The sequence below is a fragment of the Arachis ipaensis genome, chromosome B06, assembly GCF_000816755.2.
Source record: "Arachis ipaensis cultivar K30076 chromosome B06, Araip1.1, whole genome shotgun sequence".
Classification (NCBI taxonomy): domain Eukaryota; kingdom Viridiplantae; phylum Streptophyta; class Magnoliopsida; order Fabales; family Fabaceae; genus Arachis; species Arachis ipaensis.
This window is the reverse complement of record NC_029790.2, coordinates 27,057,320-27,078,927: the sequence shown is the minus strand read 5'-3', so window position 1 is coordinate 27,078,927 and position 21,608 is coordinate 27,057,320. Positions and strand designations below refer to the sequence as shown.

Here is a 21,608-nt window from a genome sequence, read left to right as displayed (position 1 = left end):
TTTTATGCTTCAATCTTTGTAAATAGGTAGAACAATTAGACCATTAATTAACCCTGAAAACCTCTAACAATTTGACGCGTGCACAGATCTGGATCAAGGGTTTAGTGTTGGAAGTGTTGGTGTTTGCTCTTGCCTTCGTATTTGCCTCTGCAGATGATGTTGTTTGCTCAGCGAAGATAACTTTGAGAAGGAGGTTGGTTAGGACAGAAGAGCACTTGTTGAGTTCTATGCTCCTTGGTAATAAAATAATCACCAATCCATTTTTGGTTCCTTTGTTGATTCAATTTTTACCTTATCTAGGGTTTAGTTCAGTATACAGTTCACATAGAATATATTATTGTCCTTTATCTCTTTGATTTTGTAGATTAATAGATGTTTAACTTTATATTCTTTGATTTGATTCCTTTAATATAAGTTATTAGATGATAAGATCTCTGTATAATTGACACTAGAGAGAGTGAGGGTACAAACGATACTTTTTTTGTGCCAATTGAAGGGTAATTCATCATGGCGATCTAGCAAAGATAAGATGCACTTTTTTTCTAATTCTCGATCTGTGTTTTTCATACCACTTTTTTGTTACCATAGGTGTGGACACTGTAAAAAGCTTGCCCCTGAATATGAAAAACTCGGTTCCAGCTTCAAGAAAGCCAAATCTGTTTTAATTGGCAAGGTAAGCAAGAACAAGTGGCGTTTCTCACTTTCTCTATATTCAACACCTTTTTATAAAATACTAGGAACTGTGTATAATTCCTCTGTTCCCCTTACAAATTATTCATACTCAATTAGTCCTTTAAATCATGCTATATCTATAGGGTTGTGGGTGGGACGTTTGAGCAGTCAAGATGTCATTAGCAATCTGTACTATATCTATAGGGTAGCAAGGAAATAAGAGAGCATCAGGCTTACTGCAGGATCATGCTTAGTGCGCTTAGTTTGGTTTAACCCTCCTAGCATTCAGTTGGTTGGGAAAAACTGTCATTCAAGGACCTTGCTTCATCCCTTATCAAGGTTAGTCCAAAAGAGCAGCAAGTCAACCTAAATCTCCTTAACATGACAATGCTTGGAAGTCACGTGTTGACAAATATTAGAAGATATCTCATACCTCTTGCAGAGGACAAAAATTTGATCTTAAGTTTTTTGTCTCTTATTGAGCAGAGTAGTGAAATTTTAAAAGGAAAGACACTTTTTTGTGGCTCTACTTTGTAAGCATAGTTGGAGGTGGCTTCCACACTTCTTAGTAGTTCATTATTTAAACACAAATTGGTTACAATTCACGTCTTACGGCAGCTGGCCAATCTATATAAACCCATTAAAACATCGTTTCAGGTTAGTGACACAACCATTGTCGTCGTTATCCTTTTAATGATATGTTTTATTGTTTAATTGTTTTCATGGACCTTGACTCGTTGCTTGTTAAAAAATAAAATGAAAGTGTTTGGCTGACTAACCACAGTCACTAATTTAGTCATAAATTGATTTGCTGATATGTACTTGTTATTCTGAAAACATGAGATTTTGGTCTTAAAAACCTTCTATATATCTCTCGATCAAATCAAATTAACAAATTCTTAAATTTGATGTCAATTTTTGACATATTGTTTGATTAATTAGTATCTCATTAAATGATTGCTTGATCAGCTTGACAATATTTATTGAGGGGCTAATGTTATGGTGTAGATTTCAAATTTTATCGAGTTAAGCCTCAGAGTGGTCCCTGAAGTTACACTCGTGCTTCATAGTAGTCCCTGAATTTAATAGTTACCTACATTTGTCCCTGAAGTTATACGCCGGGACTCAGTCTCGTCCTTCCGACATATTTCTTCCAGCTGGCATTACCAGAAAGCTGATCTGGATAACTGGGTGACACGCTGGCTACGCTAACGGCTAGCTAACGTGGATGAATAAACTTTGTTGAGTTAATTTGATCCCTAATTTGAAGTTAAAAACCCTAATTCCCAAATGTTCAATCTCCAGTGCCCATTCTCTTCTCTTCTGGTCTCTTCCCTTGGATTGTCTTCAGCATCTTCATAGCCAGACGACAATGGCTAGCACGAGCAACGCAGCTGGGAACTCCAACAACCCACTATCGTTTGGAAGCATTATGAGGAGAATGAACAGAAACAGGGATTCGCATTTGCCAGAATGGTGTGGGTGCGGGTCGAGACCAGTGCTGTGATGGTCAGCGACGGATTCTATTCCAGGGAGACCATTCGTGGGTTGCCCAAACTACAATGTAAGTGGTTGTTGTTATTGTTTGCTGTAATTCTGGATATAAACTTGGTTGATTCACTTTCTTGGGTGCAGACTGTAGGTAAGATGTGGTGTGAGTTGTTTCTGTGGGTAGATAAAATTCTTGGAGAAGATGTGATAACATGTGATGGTAGAACAAGCCCTTCAATTGACAATAAAGAATGGAAGATGAAGATTGTTTGGAAATTTGAAAGGTCAGAGTCTGAAGTTAGGGTTCTAAAAGTAGGTGGAGTTTTGGTATTTGTATTTATGTTGCTGATTACATTAGCTGTTCTTCTCTTAAAGTTAGATAGACAATTTGGCCAATTGTATCTAGCAAGAAACAAATGACATACATATATTGTTTCTGTAGTTGTACCTGTTAGTTTGTTTGAAAGAAATACAAATTAAAGTGTTTGATACTACTGCTTGCATATTTTGGAAATTGGAGAAACAATATGAACTACTAATATATTCATCCAAAATATAATTCTTGTAAATAAAATAAAAATAGACAGTGTTTGGAATGCATCTTAATTGCATATAAGAGGACAAAATAAAACTAAAATTCTGACAGATCAATTCAAGAAAGTTATAATTCATGTTTCATAATGTAAAAAATACATCCAAAATAAGGCATTATAAAACCAAAACAATAGTCCCCAAGTATATCATAGTTGTCAAAACACAAGTCTCATGAGTTTCCAATACTAAAATCCCCCACACTGGGATACTAATTAAGAAAGCATACAGAGTAAATTACTTCAAAACAGATAAACAAAGACACCATCTGTCCCTAAAGATAATAATCTAAGTCATTAATTCTTGGTCTTGGGTAGCTTGAATCCAGGATTAGGCACAAATCTCATTATGCTTGCTGGTAGAGTGCTTGCAGATGGAATGCTTGCAGGTTGAGTGCTTGCTGGTAGAGTGCTTGCAGATGGAATGCTTCCAGATGGAGTGCTTGCAGGTGGGGTGTTGGTTGGTTGGGTGGTAGCAGCTGGTGTACTTGTTGATGGAGTGTTCTTTTTGGGTGTGGACAACTTTTTCTTAGGAGCTAGTTTGGTTAGTCAACAGAAGGGGGTTGCACCTATGTATAAAACATGAAACATTTGAAGTGACTAAGAAAATTTAAAAGAGTATATTATATATATATGGCCTGTTAAGAGTCATCAGTTTCTGACAAGACAGGCTGACTAAGATCAAGCTGAATCTCAACCTGAGCCTGTGGCACAAGTGGGGCATCACCACCATTTATAGCAATAGTTGGAGCAGAATTATTGACCTCACTTCCATTAGCATCAGTATCAGTAGCTGCTTCTTCGTCAATAGCTCTCTTACGTCAATTCCTCTTGGTGTGACCTATTTCACCACAATAGCGACAATAATGTCCTATTTTATAAACTATTTTCATGGAGGTATTCTGTTTGTTGCCTCTACTTGGCTCCTCATCAGCATCCTTTCTTCTTTTCTTCTTAATTGGCTCTGGTTTCTTCTTGAACTTTGGTGCTTGAGGTCTATTATGTGGTGATTTCTCCCACAGTGTCTGACCAGGAAGTGGATTTATATGGAAGACATAGGTGTTGTTGTATGCTTTCATAGTCAACCAGTGATGACAGAATTCATCTGGCTTTTTATCAGCCTTGGCCAATGCGACACATGCATGCACACATGGCATCCCTACATAGAAATTCACAGCCATACATAAACAAAATTTCAACTATAAATCATGAATAAAATAATAAAAAAATATGCATAAAAAGCTAGTACAATTATGGAATTCGAACATTTGGGAACACATCCTGAACTGCATGGATAAGTCCCTGCATAACCAAAAAGCCAGTACAAAAGTTTATAATCGAGCCTCAAAAAGGTCCCTCATATTGTATTAATGAACTCAGACTGGTCCTTAAAGTTGTGTAAGTGACATCAAAATTGGCCCCTCGACAGAGTAAATAGATACTACCCGTATATAGCAACCATCAACTATGTAGCATCCAATTTATGCAACAACTACTCAGTTGTTCTAAATAGCAGTAAATAGATTTACTACTCAGGACACATATATTAAGATATCTAACAATAAACAACACTAAAGGGATTTACTAATCAGCAGTTATATCTCATAATCTTCGATTACTACCATTAATTAAGATATCTAGCAATAAACAACAAAAATACCTTTTGCATGTCTGAAATAAAACACCAATCATGTTGTTTGTAATCATCCAAGTCTTGATGCAGCAATTTCAGAAACCATCACAAATTCTCCATGTTTTTTATGGATACAATTGCATAAGCAATCACATAAATGTGAATTTTTGCGTCTTGACCAATGGTAGAGAGGATTTGACCACCATGTTGTGTTTTTAGAAATGCTCTATCCAAACCTATAAGTGGTCTGCAACTTTTCTTGAACCCTCTTTTACACCCATCAAGACAAATGTACATCCTATCAAAAGTTGGATCTTCATCAGGATTGGGATGAGGTCTTACACCAATACTAACAGTTGAGCCAGTATTACTTTTCAGCAATGTCAACCCATAATCCCTAACAATACCATACTGGGCAGTAGCATCTCTGTACACTATGGCCCTAGCATCCCCTAGATCCCTTGTTAGTGAAGACTTGTTCAGGTCCAAGTTACACTTGCTCTTAAAGTATTGTGCAACTTCAGAATGTTTAAGATTGGGATATTTTCTTAATTTTCTAACCAGTTTGCAACCTAGCCACTTCCAATTAGCTAGCCACTTCCTGTTAGCTAGCCTGTTCTTAGTCTCTTTAGGACAAGTGTGATCGTCCATAAAGGTCTTGATCTGCCAACAATTACCCTCACTATCCCGGGAAGCATATACAAAGCCAGCTATAGTCCTCTCCCTTACACACAGTCCTCATCCTTACTCTATCATTCTTCTTAAACCAGATCCACTTTTCCTCCTGGATACAGTACTTACAAACAGCCTCCTTAAATTCCATATTTGAATTAAATTTCATTCCAACCTCTAGTTTAAGCTCACTAAACCTTCCTCCTTCCCTAAACACAGGAAACACCTCATTTGAATCAACCTCCTCCAACTCATCCTCAGAATTCAGAGGAGTCTTCATTTTTTCAGAGTGCCAAGACTCTCCACCATCAAAATCATCATAACCTCCATCTTGAGCATCAAAATATGGTGCCATTTCACCAACCTTATAAATTGGTCCAAAAAATAATTCATCATCTTTAGACCTTGAGTCTACACACACAAGACCATCATCCTCAAGTATAACATCTCTCTTTTCTTTAACTTCTTTCTTATCTGTTGTAGTCCTCTTTTTAACATCACTCTTCTTTCCAACTGATCTCTTCACAATCACTTCTTCTTCCTCACTAGAGACCTCATCACCAGCAGGCCTATATGGTTCGTCCTCTACGCTGTTATAACTGTCATGGCTATCTGAGGATTCCTCCTCACTGGACAAGCTCACAAACACAGCTTAGGACTCCTTTCCCTTAACAGATGCTCTTCTAAAAGTTTTAGTTGCAGCTGATCTTGTCAAAGGCCTCCTTACATGTGATGCTGCATTTTTGACTTTTTGAGGACCTTTCTTTTTTAGATTAGACCTTTTGATTTCTTTAAATTTAAATTTGGACCTAGTTAGAGGTTTTGAAGTGGGCTGGGCCATTGATTTTGGTGGTGGGTTAGGCTTGGTACTAGGAGCAGCAGTAGATTGGCTATTATTTTTGGTGGTGGGTTGGGCTTAGTACTAGGAGCAGTTGTAGGGTGTGCCATTGTTTTTGGTGGTGGGGTGGGATTAGTACTGGGAGCAGTTGTGGGGTGTGCCATTATTTTTGGTGGTGGGGTGGGCTTAGTAGTAGGAGCAGCAGTGGGTGCTGCCATTCTTTTTTGTGGTGATTTGGAATTACTAACAGAAGTTGCAGTAGGTTGAGTCTTATGTTTTGGTCCTAAAATACCTTTACCAGCAAGCTTAGTTATGGGGGATTGTTATTGGAGTAGAAATAGTAGTGTGTATTGGGTTTGAAATTGGAATTGGTGGTGATGTCATGGGAATTATTTTGGGACTAGTGGTGTGAGTTGGCTTTGAAATTGGAGTTGATGGTGATGTGGTGAAAATTGTATTGGTTGTGACATTGATGGTGGGGTATGGATGTGGAATAAGTTCTTGTAGCACCATTAGCTCCTTGCCTTTGGATGATGCTGGTTCTGCTTCCTCATTAAACACAGGTTTAGAGACTCCATGTTCATAGTACACATGGATAACTCTCTTGTTCTTCTGAGCAAGGTAACACATCTCCATGAGCTCTTTGTCATGTGTCACAACTCTAAGACCAGTTTGCAATGGCCTATTAAGCACCAGCCACCAACAGTAAGTCACATTGTCATACCCAATCTTCTTGTAGTAGTCTCGGACAAAAAATACATCCAGTGTGTCTTTGTCAAATCTCGGTAACTCAAAAATATGTCCACCATTGTAATTCACACTTCCATCACGCTCTATGATAAATGACCCTCCATGGTGAAATATGATGGTAATCAAAGGATCATTCATTAGAAATTTAAAAAGAAAATTTCATGATCGAACTCATCATCTTCAACCACGTTAACAAATTAGAAACTTCACAACTAAAACATAAATCATATTTTCAACTGTAAATGCAGTAAACCCTAATAGATAAGAAACAAGTTTCCACCATGACAAACAACCCTTATCCAGTCAACAATTTCATTAGCCTAACCATTTAAAAAGTTAGTTACGATCAAACCCTAGCAAACATTGCGAAACACAAATATGCATATCCACACATTACACTCCAAAAATTGTTTCTAACTACTGAAGATATTAAACTAACAACAATACCAAAAAACAGAGCATTCCTATTATCACATAATTTTTTTTCTTTTTTTCCTTACCTCTGTCAGAGAAACCAGCCTTCGGTACAGTCTTTGTCTAATGTAGATGACGAAACCGATCCTCCAGAGCAGTCATCTTCCAACGTAATCGCTGCAGTTACAGCCTTCACACCACCGCCATTGATGAGAAGAAAAGACTATGTTTGTGTTATATTTTGAGTGGGGGGAGACAATACGTTACATTAACGTTTGAGGGAGAATTTTTCAAAAGCAATTTTGGAGTAAAACAACATAGTTTTAGGACATTTACGCACCACCAACAATACTACGTCGTTTTAGCGTCGCCAGCGTGTCACCCAGTTCTCCAGATCAATTTTCCGGTAACGCCAGCTGGAGGAAATGTGCCGGAAGGACGAGACTGAGTCCCGGCGTGCAACTTCAGGGACAAATATGGATAACTATTAAATTCAGGACTACTATGAAATATGAGTGTAACTTCAGAGATCACTTTGAGACTTAACTCAATTTTATCTACATATGTAGATGGACAGGTGTTGAAAAAAGAGAACTAAAAAACCTACAAAGATAGACGTAATAAAGCCTGAAGAGTTGGAGCCCACAAAAACTGAACAAATTTATAAATTGTAATAAACTAGTAATGGACCCACGTGTTTTTAGATTTATTTCTAATGATTCTCATCACCATTTTCTAATGAGATTTATTTGCAGTCATATTAAAAAAAAATTAATTGGATATGAATTTTTTTTTTATAAAAAACACTTCGCTTCAATTATGTAAAAAAATTGATGCACTAAAATGTTTAATTTTAGTGATATACTGAAGTCATTTGCCGTTTATTATATTAATTTTGTGTTTAGAATTTTATTATTAGCGAGTATTAGATTTGTACCTTATACAAAATTAGATGATATTATTAGTGAAAAATTAAGTATTAAATATCTATACATTAGTGTTTTTCAATATGAATTAATTATTTCATAGTTTTCTACTGTTATTGTGTTGTTAGCAAAAGAAAAATAATAATATTTCAATAGATTTATAAGTAAATTTTAATCTTAATTAAATAATTTTCTCGATTAGGTTGTGATAAATAAATAAAGTAATATGAGCAGGAAACGACAATATTTTAAGTATAATATATTGTAGATTGGCCTAATTTATATTGTTATTGTAATTTAATTTTTTTAATATAATTGCAAATAAATTTCATTAAAAAATGGTGATGAGAATCATTAGCAACAAATCCAAAACATGTAGGTTCATTATTACAAGCTTTTTTCAATTTTTGTGGACCCAACTCTTTAATCTTTGTTGCGTTTCTTTCTACATTAGATAAAATTTGAAATCTAAACTATTAGTAGGCTATTTTTAAATGTATAATTTTAGATTATTGCTAATACTTGTATTGCTATATTGATGAAATATTGTTATAGGTTTTTAGTATTTTTTGATGTTTAGATTTGTAATATGGTTTATTACTTTCAAAAAGAATTTGTGTATCAATATTTTGAGTTCATTTTGTAATAATTAATTTCAGTATATTTATATTATACATAATAACTATTGTTGGCAAAAATATATACTTAATTCTAGAAAAAAGATAGTTCGTTACTTCTAAGAAAATGAGTATAATATAACTAAAAAAAGTTATAAGATTTTAGTGGCAATAATAATAGTAAATAAAAGTGAATAATATTATAATTTTAGAATTATTTTTAGTGGCCATATAAATTACCGGTAAAAATGGATTTTGGCGGCAATAGTAATGGCTACTAAAAGTGAATAACATTACAATCTTAGAATTACTTTTGGTGGCCATTTAAATTGCCAAGAAAATAGACGCTAAAAGTTATATACTTTTTGCGGCCATTAAAGCGGTCTTTACCGGCAAATGTTATAATTGCTGTTAAAACCTTTTAGCGACAAAGCATAAGACGGCTAATGTCTAATTGTTGGTAAATGTATTAGTGATTATTTTTATTGCCACTAAAAATAAAATAAATGACCGCTAAAAGTGATTTTTCTTGTAGTGCAAGTTGAGTTAGCACTTTGCACTTGAAAATTAGGATGAGTCCTAATCAAGTTCAGGTTGGGTTAGAATCTAGACTTGTCCCAGATAGGATTGGATAGATCTTAAGAAAAATTGGTGATTGTAATCTGTTGAAAAGATAATGAAATTCTATCATAGTTGTGATGGAGAATGGATGTAGGCTACGTTATACTGGATAGCTGAATCAGGATAAATCTGTATTATCTTTTTTTTTGTCTGATTTAAAATATCTACTTAGTAAAAGATTTATATTAATTTTATCGATTTTAATGATATATTATATTGATTATTGAAATTTTTTAGTACTATTAAAAACACTGATTATATACTTATTATTTTAATAGTAAAAATTTTATTACACTAATTCTCGTAAGATTTTTATTCCTTTTTGAGAGTTTTCTCATGATAAAAATATAAATTATAAAAAAAATTATTTTTGATACTTTTATCATTAGACAGATTTTTATCTGGGTTTTAAAAATTTTCAATATTTTTGTATTCTATGTTTTTGTTGCCCTATTGCCCTGACATGTATTTGAGTCAATTGAATAAGTTTCATTGGTTGAAATAAATTCCAGATTAAAATGTTGCAACCGACTCTATATCAATAATTTAATAACGATGTCGGATTTGATAATGTATTCGGAATTAACTATATAAGAATATGAAAGAGTTATTGTCAGTGAAAATAATAGGGAAAAATAAAAAAGACACACAAATGTATCAATGATTTTAGGCTTTTTTTTTTAATGATAATTTTAGGTTGTTTGAAATGTTCTGATTTTTTTACACAAAATATATCTTTCTTAAAATAAACTTTTTGAATTTATTTTTTAGTAGTTTTATAGAGGAAACCTAACCTACTGGAAATATATTTTATTGAATTTGAAATTCCTAATATTTTTTTAAATGAACTAATAAATTCATCACTAAATCAACCAAAGTTAATTACCACTGCCAATTTTTATTTTATAATTTTTTTGGTTTGATACCAAAAGACTCTGCTGTTTCATCTAAGCCAAAAAGTTAACGTTTCCTTGTTTAAAGGCCCAACAAAATTCCACCGTTGGAATTCCCGGAGATTTTGGGCCCGTCACAAATTTTCTTTTCTAAGCCCAGATTTCCCATACGCAACTAGATATGCCAAACTCTCCAATATTTGGTAGGTAAACAAAATTTTTTAAACCCAACAAAATTTCTAAAAGGCTTTTATTGTTGCACCATAGCAATTGTCTTAGTTCATATTACAATTAGTCAATTACAACAAGAGACATGTGAAAAGAATGCGGTCAGTTTACAGTTTGCTGCACTTTGAATTAATAATTGAAAACGAGAAGGGGTTATTCACCTTCACCTAAAGATATGGAAAGGCAGCATTTTGCCACTTTTAATTAACATTGCTCTAGTCATTGCCACTTGAATAAAAAATTATTAACCAATTAATGAAAACGAAAATGGAAGAAACTAAGAACCTGTTTAGTTTGTATTTTTATTTGAATAATTTTTTATTTTTTTCCCTCACAAAAAAGAAAAAAAAAATAGAGAAAAGAAACCATACATATCCCAAAAGTATTAATTAAAGGAGATAAAATAAGATTAACCTAAATTAATAATGCTAATAGGAGGGAAGTGAGTCAGCATCCAAAGTTAACGGTGTCGGTGATTCACGACCCACAGGCCACTCAATCCCAAAATATGTGTCTTCAAAACTCAAAACTCTTCTGAATCTCCGTTTTCCCCTTTTTCCTTTTCCCCACTCTCGTTCATTTCCAATTCCCATTTCTATCGTGCTTTCCGGATCGGATACATAAAAGACATGGCGGCATCGCGGCGGTTGCGGGAACTGCAATCCCAGGCGGCGAACAAGATCTGCGTCGACTGCTCTCAGAAGAACCCACAGTGGGCCTCCGTCTCCTACGGCGTATTCATGTGCCTCGAGTGCTCCGGCAAGCACCGCGGCCTGGGCGTCCACATCTCCTTCGTCAGATCCGTCACCATGGACTCCTGGTCCGAAATCCAGATCAAGAAGATGGAGGCTGGCGGCAACGACGCCCTCAACGCCTTCCTCTCTCAGTACGGTATTCCAAAGGAAACTGATATTGTCACAAAGTACAACACCAACGCCGCCAAAATCTACCGCGACCGCATCCAGGCCCTCGCCGAAGGCCGTCCCTGGCGCGATCCTCCCGTTGTTAAGGAGGATCTCCGCTCCTCTGCCGGGAAACCTCCCTTGTCGCACACCGGCGGTGGCGGTGGTGGTGGAGGTTGGGATAGCTGGGATAACGATGACGGTTTTGGATCTCGCAATGATATGCGGCGGAATCAGTCGACTGGAGATGTTAGACGGTTCTCTGGTGGCGGCGCCGGTGTAGGTGGTGTGCCGGCGAGGTCGAAATCGACGGAGAATATGTACACGCAGTCGGAATTGGAGGCCTCCGCCGCGAACAAGGAGAGCTTCTTTGCTCGGAAGATGGCGGAGAATGACACGAGGCCTGAGGGGCTCCCGCCATCGCAGGGCGGAAAGTACGTCGGGTTCGGATCGAGCCCTGCCCCTTCGCAGAGGAACATAAACCCTCAAAACGACTATCTCTCTGTCGTTTCGCAGGTGGTTCTCGATTGCAGTGAATTGAGTGTGTTGTTTGTTAATTTGTTTATATTTGAATGGAGATGTGTTTCTCTTTGTGATTAGGGGATTGGTAAATTATCATTGGTTGCTGCATCTGCCGCTCAATCTGCTGCTAGTGTTGTTCAGGCAAGCACCAAGGAAATCACTGCTAAGGTAATTTGATTGTGATGTTTCGGTGTTAATTGCTATCTGGGTTTATATATAATAATTTATGTTTTGAGTTCGTTCAATTGGATCAATAATTTGATTCAATTTGATGGTTAAGGTCTTAGTACCCAGTTTGGAAAGAGACTTGTGATGCATTTACACCTGCGTCACTGATCCGGTGGCATCTTATGAATAAAATTGATCAATGACTTGTGTCGGTAAAATTCTCTTATGCTTGTTGCCTGATGATGGTTTTTGTTCTGGTTTTATTGTATAAGTAACGTGCTTGAGATGACATGGAGTGATGACATAAGTTTGTTAGTGAATATTGACTTGCGGTATCTAAAACGGATTAGAGTGTTGAAATGTCATACCATAAGTGCTTTAAGTAAGAAATGCTATTTTCAATGAATTTTATGTCTATATCTATTATTACTCTTGTTTGTGATATAAGTATATTTACTTAAGGTGAGTAGATTGACATTTTGTGAAATGGTAGATAACTTTTTATGCTTTGCAAGGAATCTGAAATAGTATGTTATAAGGCTTTCACAGACATTCATTAATCTTTCTGTGCGTTAGATTTATGAAGGTTTGGTTTTTCAGGCACAACTTTTATGGAAGGAAATGTGGATATGAAATCTCATTTTGTGGTTTATTTCTTTAATTATGTGCTTTTATGGAAATGTGGAAAATGCCAAATCTTCATTGCTTATCATACTCTTGAGCAATTTTGTTGGCACTTGGCAGCTTAGTTTTTCTTTGCTTGATTAAATACATTCATCTTTCCGTTCAGGTAAAGGATGGTGGGTATGATCACAAGGTCAATGAAACTGTCAATGTTGTTACTCAGAAGACATCTGAGATTGGCCAAAGGACATGGGGCATTATGAAAGGTGTCATGGCATTGGCTACACAGAAGGTGGAGGAGTTCGCTAGAGATAACCCAAATTGGAAGCCTGAAAATTGGCAAGCAAATGATATTGATAGAAATGGTTCCTATCAAGAGTACAATCAAGAGAATAGAGGCTGGAATTCTTCTTCTACCAGGGGAGGACAACCATCATCAGGTAGTCAATCTAATAAGTCTAGTTCTTGGGATGATTGGGATGAGCAAGATTCTAGGAAGCAAGTACCAGCTCGTCCATCTTCACGTGAACAATATGCTGGTACCAAAAACACAAGCTCTTGGGATGATTGGGACCAAAATGATACTAGGAAGCAGGGACCAGCTAAGGTATCAGCTTCTCCATCACCAGTTGCACAGTATGGTGGTACTCACAACACAAGCTCTTGGGATGATTGGGACCAAAAAGATACTAGGAAGCAAGAACCAGCTAAAGTATCTGCTTCTCCGTCATCAGTTGGACAGTATGGAGGTACTCAAAACACCCACACCAGCTCCTGGGATGATTGGGACCAAAAAGATACTAGGAAGGAAGAAGCAGCTAAAGGATCAACTCCTCAGAAAAGTGATGGTTGGGCTGGCTGGGATGATTCTAAAGATGATGGATTTGATAATTTCTATGGGAGTTCAGCTAATAATAAAGCTGCTGGTCATAATGGAAAGGCAGATTCAGCCTGGACGGGAGGAGGCTTTCTCTGAGGTGGGTAAAATTATGCAATATTTCCTTGGACATGTAAGGGATAAAAAGAACTTGCTTAATTGAAAGGAACAAGTGAGGTCTTGACGTTTTATTTGGATTCATTTGCCCTTGGGGTTACTTTTATCCTAGTACTACTATTAACTTGAACAAAACCTCATAATCCTCTTGGTGGGCCATTAGATAACAATTGCATGATTGCATCCACCTATGATTGGGCTCTTTTATTTATTCATTTATGATAAGGTTAAAGTTTTTAATCTTTGTAAATTTCATATTTTATTTTTTGGTCCCTTTAGAATTAAAATTGTTTGGCTTTGCTGTCTGCCAATAGTTTGTCCTTGTTAAATGTTGATGTGTCTTGTCTTTTCACGTCAATATTTAACTTGTCATCCTGACGTTTTATTGACGGTAGGGACCCAGACCAAACAATTTGTAGTTTACCAAACCAAAACCTAGAATCACAAATTTTAAAGGGCCTAAACTTCTATGCAAGCCTTCATTTTGTTATTTTAACCTGCAAGACCGGAGAAATAATTGAAGTTGTAATAGGGGTGGTTCTTGTTTTTTACTTTGGGAAACCAGAATGGGTTGCATGAAGAACATGATTATATTGGAAATCATTGTCTTATTATTTTGATATCTGTTAGGTTCTAGCTATGTTTTCAAGAACATATCCTAAAAGGTTGAACTATAAATTGTGACTTATGTTACTCATTCTGGACCAGGTTTGATCCTATCTTTATCAGTTTCTAAATTTTGTCTCAAGTGACAAAAATGTTATAGCTTACTCTTTGCACTGAAGCCAAGCAGCCCAAGCAGGGGTGTTACTGAACATGATGAATGTGACCAGACTCTGTCATCTATGACTTTTTGGGTCACTACAAGGCCTTTGATGTGCAGCAAGATTTTTCTTTTTTTAATTAAAGTTAGTACACTGTCAAGCAAGTCTTTAAATTTTTTTTTTTTTTTTGCAATTTCCATTTTCTGTGTACCTTTTTGGGAACATTTGTATGATTGGAATGGAAGTACATGTAAAAGTTTCCAAAAGAAGGGGTGAATTGCCCAAATTTAAGGGAACTACTTTCCTGGAAGTGTGATGAAACATAACCGTGACATGAAAAATTTCATATTGTTTTGAATTTGTCTCAATTTTTGCAGTCTTACTAGTTACTAGCTCCATGTTGAGCACTGTTTCATTGCCCTTTACTCCTGATTTATTATCAAGAATGGGAATTTAATTCACATCCGCATTGTAAAATAGGGGTTCATACTCGGTATACACTGATGGACCACACTTCATTACTCAAACATATCCAAGTATAAGGGGTTTATTTTTGATACATATTTATAGGAATGATTCGATCCTTCTGTGGATCACAAGACGCTAGCCATCTTTCTGAGTTCAGTTTCATTAGAAGTTACCAATTGCTGGTCTTGTATAACGAGCACAGAACTTGTAATACCCATTGCTGAGGAGGTTAAGAGATTTCCCATGTGCCCCAGCTCAGCATGCTCGAGTCGAGAATCTTCCATGGATGACTCTGGAAGCTGATTTCCTTTCCCCACTATCAGTAGCTCATACTCCTTAGATTTTCCAATTCTTAAGACCTCCTCTGTTATGCTGCTTGCGTCCTTTTCAATGTACGTCACTGACTCCTCCAACTTTGCTTTGAACTCATTCACTGCCACCTCGTCTAGCTCCTGCATAGGACATTCATCAACTCGTTTTTTTTGGGACACTAATTGACGTACATCGAGTCTCAGTAATTAAACATACTAACATACCTTGTCTGTTTCCCAATCCTCTGCTGACATGAATCTCACCAGAGACAACGTTATTGCTGGATGTTGTGCCATTCTTGCACCCAAATTTAAAGCCATACGATCATCCAATCCACCTATGAAAACTATGCAAACCCTCATGGTTGCATCAGTTGCACCTGGTTGAAGCCATGTACCAACTCCACGGTTGACAAGCACCGCCACCGAGCATGGTGCGGTTTGAAGCACCGTTTGGTTGACTTCCCTCCACCCTTGGCCTATCTCAATTGCTTCTTCATCATCTTCATCTTGTTCCCCTCTCCGCCACCTTTTATGGAATGGAATTATGATCATTCCCACTCCATGCTTCTCCGCAACATGACATATGTCCTCTTGCATCGTTGACAGCGCCGACACTGACCTCAAATGACGCAATCTCACTTGGCCTACACCGTGGTAAGCTTTGAAAGCGGCCACAACTTGGTCGTGCATGGAACTTTCTGATCCTTCGGGGAAGCCGTTCCTGCGGCTGCGTTGAACGGTCAAGATGGAGGTGGATCGGTCTGTGAGCTCGACAAGTTTCATAACGTACAATTTGAGATTGGTGGTGGTGGTGGTGTTTGGTCGAATGGATTCAATGAAGCTTATTAGGGAGGGTATGTTGCAAGTGTGGTGGTCGTGGACGCATGCAAGGATGCTAAGGTCGTCTCGCGGTCCTGCCCGGTTTTGTTTGCTGGGACGCGAGGGTGGGTATATTGCTAAGACTATTGGCGTTGTGATGAAGGTGGTGAAAAGAGCCATTAGCACTAGGATGGCAAACACCTCATCGTTAAGTACCTGCATGCAAAAATTCCAGCTACTTTTTCTTGTCAAATTTCAATATCATTCAAATAATTTTCAATTCACATGAAATTCTATATAAATAATGTATACTATATAAGCTCCTAATCCAACAGCAAATTTCATAAAAAATAGATTTTGATAAAAAAATTTAACGGTATAATTTTAGTTTAATAGATATTTGCTTAGATTTTAGTTGATAAGTATCTTGTAAAAAATATAAAAATAGAAAATTCTTATAAAAATAAATATGATTTTATAAAAACTATAGTTTCACTTTTGTATTTGATTTCTTTTTTGAGGTTCTTGATGACGGAGTAGTTTTTTAATTTGTTAAGAGAACTAATATTTGTACCATCTTTTGTTTAGATTTTAACTTTTTCTTTATATAAAAAAATGATGATCCCTAACTTTTTTTTTTTATCAACTACTTTTAATATCAAAGAAAAAAACATGTACACAAAAATAGGATTGAAAACAATAAACTCAAGCGAACTTGATGTATTAACAACTCAATATGCTAAGTTCATTGTACTTTACTATTAATTTTTCGATATCAATGTTATTATTTTAACATTAAATTAAAAAAAAATCTTATCACCGCTAATATGTATAACAATTATTATTAATAAATAAGTTGTTTTATAGAACTATTGAAAATTCTTAACTTTATCAAAACTTAAAAACAAGTCGAGATGGATAAATCCCAAACTTAAAAAATTAACATCTCATTCTTTCACATCTTTAAAAAGTAAGTTCTTTAATAATTAAAAAAACATATTGAATGAANNNNAATTGTTGGTCCAATTATAGTCAGAGATGGCGGGGAACCGGGCAGCTAAAATGGAGATGGCAGGCGGCTGTTTGAAGCATCCTCTGCATCCTGATATCTCAGTGAAGGTGAAGGCAGGGCTTGGTCTATCTAGGAAAGAGGTATGCGAACGTCTTACCAAAGAGACGGGTACAGCAAGGGGGAAGGAAGCCATAGGAGACCGGGTTGGATTCCTCGAAAACGGGAAAGATATACTAGAGGCTGACGCGATGGGGGTTCTTGTAAGGCTTGATGAGGGAAGTGGCGAGAATGGGATGGATGGTGATATTGGAAATGAAACACAGGTTGCTGAAGGCAGGGGTGAGAATGGGGCAAATGTGGATATTGGCTCTGTACAACAAGAGATCTGTGGTGGGAATGCTATGGACAGAGAAGAGCAAATGCTTGAGAATAAAAGGGCATGGAAACTGGCAGTTGAATTCGGAGCAATGTAATACAATGAAGAAGATGATATAATGGCAATTTTGCAAGAACAAAATGAAGCACTAGATCAAAAAAGGAGGTTGGCAAAGCAGAAAGAAAAGGGTCGAAGATGCAGACCAAAAAAATTCAAAAAGGTGTGTAAAAAAGTTTCATTATGATTTTTAGCTCTTGGAATGTTACGGGACTAGGAGGGGTTGGAAAATTGAGTATGGTTAAAGAGCTAAAAAAGAAACAGAAATTGAATATGTTGGGTTTAGTTGAGTCTAAAATGCAAGTTGTGACTAAGTTTGATGTTGTACGAATCTGGGGGAGCGATGCTGTGGGGTGGGAGTTTGTAGGATCAGAAGGCACGTCGGGGGGTCTATTGTTGATGTGGGATGTCTTGCTATTCAGAATAAATAACTGTTACAAAGGAGAAAGATGGTTATGTGTTGAATGAGTCCTTTTGAAAAATGATTTTCGTTGTGCTTTCTGTTTGGTATATGGTGCTCATACTAGAGCAGAAAAACTTGCTGTGTGGGAGGAACTGAGTTTTATAGCTGGCTTATGTCAAGTCCCGATATGTTATATGGGTGACTTTAACGAGGTCACACAGGTTGAAGAGAGGAAAGGTCAGGACAGATTAACAGCTTCAGCAGAAGATTTTAAGAGTTGGATTCAAGATATGCAGTTAGTGGATTTACCTTTGAACGATCGCAAATATACATGGTTTAGAGGCAGCTCTTGCAGTCGTATTGATAGAGTTCTTGTGAGTGTAGAATGGACAGAGGAGTTTCCAGAGGTTTGGTTAAAAGGGGGATCGAGAGGCCTGTCAAATCACTGTCCAATTATAGTTTAGAACACCACTTGCAGAGGTGGTCCGCGTCCATTTCGAAGTTTAGATTCCTGGTTTACACACGAAGGTTTCCTAAGAATGGTCAGAGAGGAATGTAGAAATCTTGGTGAGGTGCAATTCACAGATAAGCTGAAGGCTCTTACAGTACCTTTGGGAAGATGGCATAAGGACAAATTCAGTGACATGGAAAAGAAAATTCAACATTTTGAGGAGGAGATCAGGAAGGTAGATGAGTTGGCAGGAAATGGAGTATATGATAGTACATCGGAGGCTAGAAGGAAGGCTCTAGTAAGCTGTTGCAAGCAGTGGTATGTGAGAAAAGAAATACACTGGAAGCAGATGTCACGCTCCAAGCATGCGAAGGATATGGATAAAAACACTAGGTACTTCCATAACTTGGCGTCGGCAAGAAGGAGGAACAATAGAATTGATGCCCTGATAATTAACGGAAGGTTAGTAAGGAATCAAGCTCGGATCAAGATTGCTATCAGAGATTTCTATAAACATCTGTATCACCAGGAGAGATCACCGGTAGTGGGATTTAGGGACGGACTGGTAAACGGATTGATGAAGAGGAGTCCATAGCTTTGGAGAGATTACCGACATCGGAGGAGATTAGAGAGGCAGTTTGGGATTGCGAATCTTCCAAGGCTCCAGGAAGTGATGGGTATAACATGAATTTCATCAAGAAGTATTGGGATGAGATTGGTGCAGAGTTTACTAAAGCTATTATGGATTTCTTTCGATCTTCAAGGTTGCCTTCTAACTCCAATATTACTTGGGTGTCTCTTGCACCTAAGTTCACAGGAGCCAAGGAGATTAAGGACCTCCGGCCGATAAGCATGGTAGGCTGTGTATACAAAGTGATCTCCAAAGTGATGGTCAGGAGAATGAGATCAGTCATGCCAGGTCTAGTGGGGGAGACGCAGAGCGCTTTTGTGAAGGGTCAGAAAATACACGATGGGGCACTTATTGCTTGCGAAACAGTGCAATGGCTGAAGACGAAAAGAAAGAAAGCGGCAATCATTAAACTAGACTTTCAGAAGGCTTATGATCGGGTTAAATGGAGCTTTGTGGACATCGTGCTACAGAAGATGGGCTTTGGTTGGAGATGGAGGGAATGGGTGAAGGAGTGTGTTGGCACAGCGTCTATGTCAATCCTGTTAAATGGCTCACCATCTAAACCTTTTAAGATGGAGAGGGTTTGAAACAAGGTGATCCTCTATCTCCGTTCCTGTTTGTTCTAGTTGTTGATGTTCTGCATAGGATGGTAGGGGAGGCAGTCAGGAACAGACGTATTATACCGCTGCTAGTTGGTAAGGACAATATAGAGTTGCCACATCTCCAGTTTGCAGATGACACTATATTGTTCTGTCCGCCAGAAGATGAGACCATCAGAAACTATGCTAGGTTGCTAAGGTGCTTTGAGATGATGTCGGGGTTAACCATTAACTTTGATAAATCAAATCTAATCCCGATCAATTGTGAACAGTAGTGGACGTACAACATGTGCAACTTGATGGGGTGCAAGGAGGCTTACCTTCCAGTCAGATACCTTGGCATCCCTTTAGAAGCAAACCCAAGACTGGTTAGGACTTGAAAACCGATAATTGACAAGGTAGAGGAGAAGCTCAGCCTGTGGAAGGCAAAGGTACTCAATAAAGCGGATAAGCTGGTCCTTATTAAGTGTGTGTTAAATAGCTTGCCGGTTTACTACTTGAGCCTGTACAAGATGCCAAAGGCAGTAGCAGAAAAATTGATATCATTGCAGAGAAGATTCTTGTGGAGTAAGGAGGAAGGTAGGAATGGTCTGGCATTAGTTAAGTGGGAGGTGGTTTAAGCCCCTAAAAAGTTGGGGGGATTGGGGGTAGGTGATGCTGTGGTTAGAAACACTGCACTCCTATCAAGTGGTGGTGGCGTTTTTCAAAAGAAGAATGTCCATTATGGAAGAAGGTGGTATGTTCTTGTTACGATTTGAATCCCAGTGTGATACTATCAGCTCAAACATTACCTACTAGAAGGGGTCCATGGAAGGATATCTGCCAACTGCAGTTCACAGATAATACTGTCAAGGATAAGATGATTGCGGGGTTGTCTATGGAGGTGGGTGACGGAAGGAGGACTCGATTCTGGGAAGATGTCTGGCTACAAAGTGGTCCATTAAAGATGAGTTTTCTGAGACTTTTCTCCATTTCAAACCAAAAAGGATCTGTCATAGGGGATTGTGGGTTCTGGGATGGGTTAGAGTGGATTTGGAATTTTCAGTGGAGGCGAGATTTATACCAATGGGAGTTGAAATTAGTGGATCTTTTACATGAGACTTTAAGGCTTATCAAGCTAACACATGATAAGTAAGACAGAATTTTTTGGAAGCTTGAGAAGGAAGGTATATTTTTAACTAACTCTTTTGTGTAGGTGGTACAGTCAGAATCTCTCACGGAGGATATTACCAGCTACAGCTTCACAAGAACACTATGGAAAGGTTTGGTGCCGCCACGGGTGGAGCTATTTATTTGGTTTACCTTGATAGGAAGGGTAAATACTAAAGAAAGACTGTTTAGATTGGGAATTATTAGTCAAAGTGATAACATGTGCGTTTTGTGTAACAAAGAAGTTGAACATATTCACCATTTATTCTTGGGTTGTGAGTTTACTTGGCAGGTGTGGTGTCAATGGCTATCTGAATTTGGGAGATCGTGGTTTGTTCCGGGCTCACTAAAAGAACACTTTGAGAGTTGGACAGGTGTTGCTAACAGGAAGGTAGAGCGTAACAATTGGCTTATTTGCTTCTTTTCGGTTATTTGAAACGTTTGGCTAGAGAGGAACGGTCGGATATTTAATAACAAGGATGGAACGTTTGGCTAGAGAGAAACAGACGGATTTTTAATAACAAGGAGGGGAGTGCAGAGGTGGTATTTCAGCAATCCTTAAACAGTTTTAGAGAATGAAGTAGTTTAGATCTTTTTTGTTGTTAATGGCAATGCCGGAGATGACATTAAAGAGATTTTTGTGTTTATTTACTTGTTCATGTTGTCTTGCTGGCCTTGTTTGTCGCTCCACTTTATTGTGTTTGAGCTCTCTTATTCCAATTTCATGCCAAAATGCGGTATACTTTAACAAAGAATCCTTTCTAAAATGTGCACAAGAATCATATCACATTAATGTTCTGGAAATCTTATTGAATAATATTGCTTGTGATTCCCTAATTCCGTTAAAGAAATAAAATTCTCTGTAAATCTTATTGAAAAATATTTATTTTGATGTCCTGATAGTCGGAGGATGAGATTCGATAATAATTGTTAAGGATCCTACTTTTGTTATGCGCTTGATATAAAGTTCTTTTAATAATTTTTAAACTAAGATAACAAAGTTGATACTT

General features: G+C 37.3%; 2 protein-coding genes and 1 long non-coding RNA gene across 3 annotated transcripts in view; 2 read left to right on the top strand and 1 right to left on the bottom strand.

Annotated features, from left to right (window-relative positions):
• Window positions 207–926, top strand: LOC110263940. The gene is made up of 3 exons (XR_002349668.1): window positions 207–237; window positions 589–673; window positions 877–926. It is a non-coding gene; the product is annotated as an uncharacterized LOC110263940 (long non-coding RNA).
• On the top strand, window positions 10,791–14,660 carry LOC107648168 (probable ADP-ribosylation factor GTPase-activating protein AGD6). The gene is made up of 4 exons (XM_016352148.2): window positions 10,791–11,763; window positions 11,848–11,937; window positions 12,728–13,538; window positions 14,264–14,660. Exons 1-3 carry the CDS (start codon window positions 10,975–10,977, stop codon window positions 13,535–13,537), a joined length of 1,689 nt encoding a protein of 562 aa, XP_016207634.1. The 5' UTR covers window positions 10,791–10,974; the 3' UTR covers window position 13,538; window positions 14,264–14,660.
• The window catches only part of LOC107648167 (cation/H(+) antiporter 20), a 10,775-nt gene continuing 3,659 nt past the window's right edge, over window positions 14,493–21,608 (bottom strand). Inside the window, exons 4-5 of the mRNA XM_016352146.1 lie at window positions 15,324–16,136; window positions 14,493–15,239 (exon numbers count right to left, since the gene is read on the bottom strand). Coding sequence (XP_016207632.1) covers window positions 14,913–15,239; window positions 15,324–16,136 — 1,140 coding nt within the window. The 3' untranslated portion in view covers window positions 14,493–14,912. The remainder of the gene's footprint in view (window positions 15,240–15,323; window positions 16,137–21,608) is intronic.

Coding starts and splice junctions, on each gene's coding strand:
- LOC107648168 (XM_016352148.2), top strand. CDS start 10,975: ATGGCGGCATCGCGGCGGTTGCGGGAACTGCAATCCCAGGCGGCGAAC. Junction 11,764..11,847: donor ATCTCTCTGTCGTTTCGCAG/GTGGTTCTCGAT, acceptor CTTTGTGATTAG/GGGATTGGTAAATTATCATT. Junction 11,938..12,727: donor CCAAGGAAATCACTGCTAAG/GTAATTTGATTG, acceptor CTTTCCGTTCAG/GTAAAGGATGGTGGGTATGA.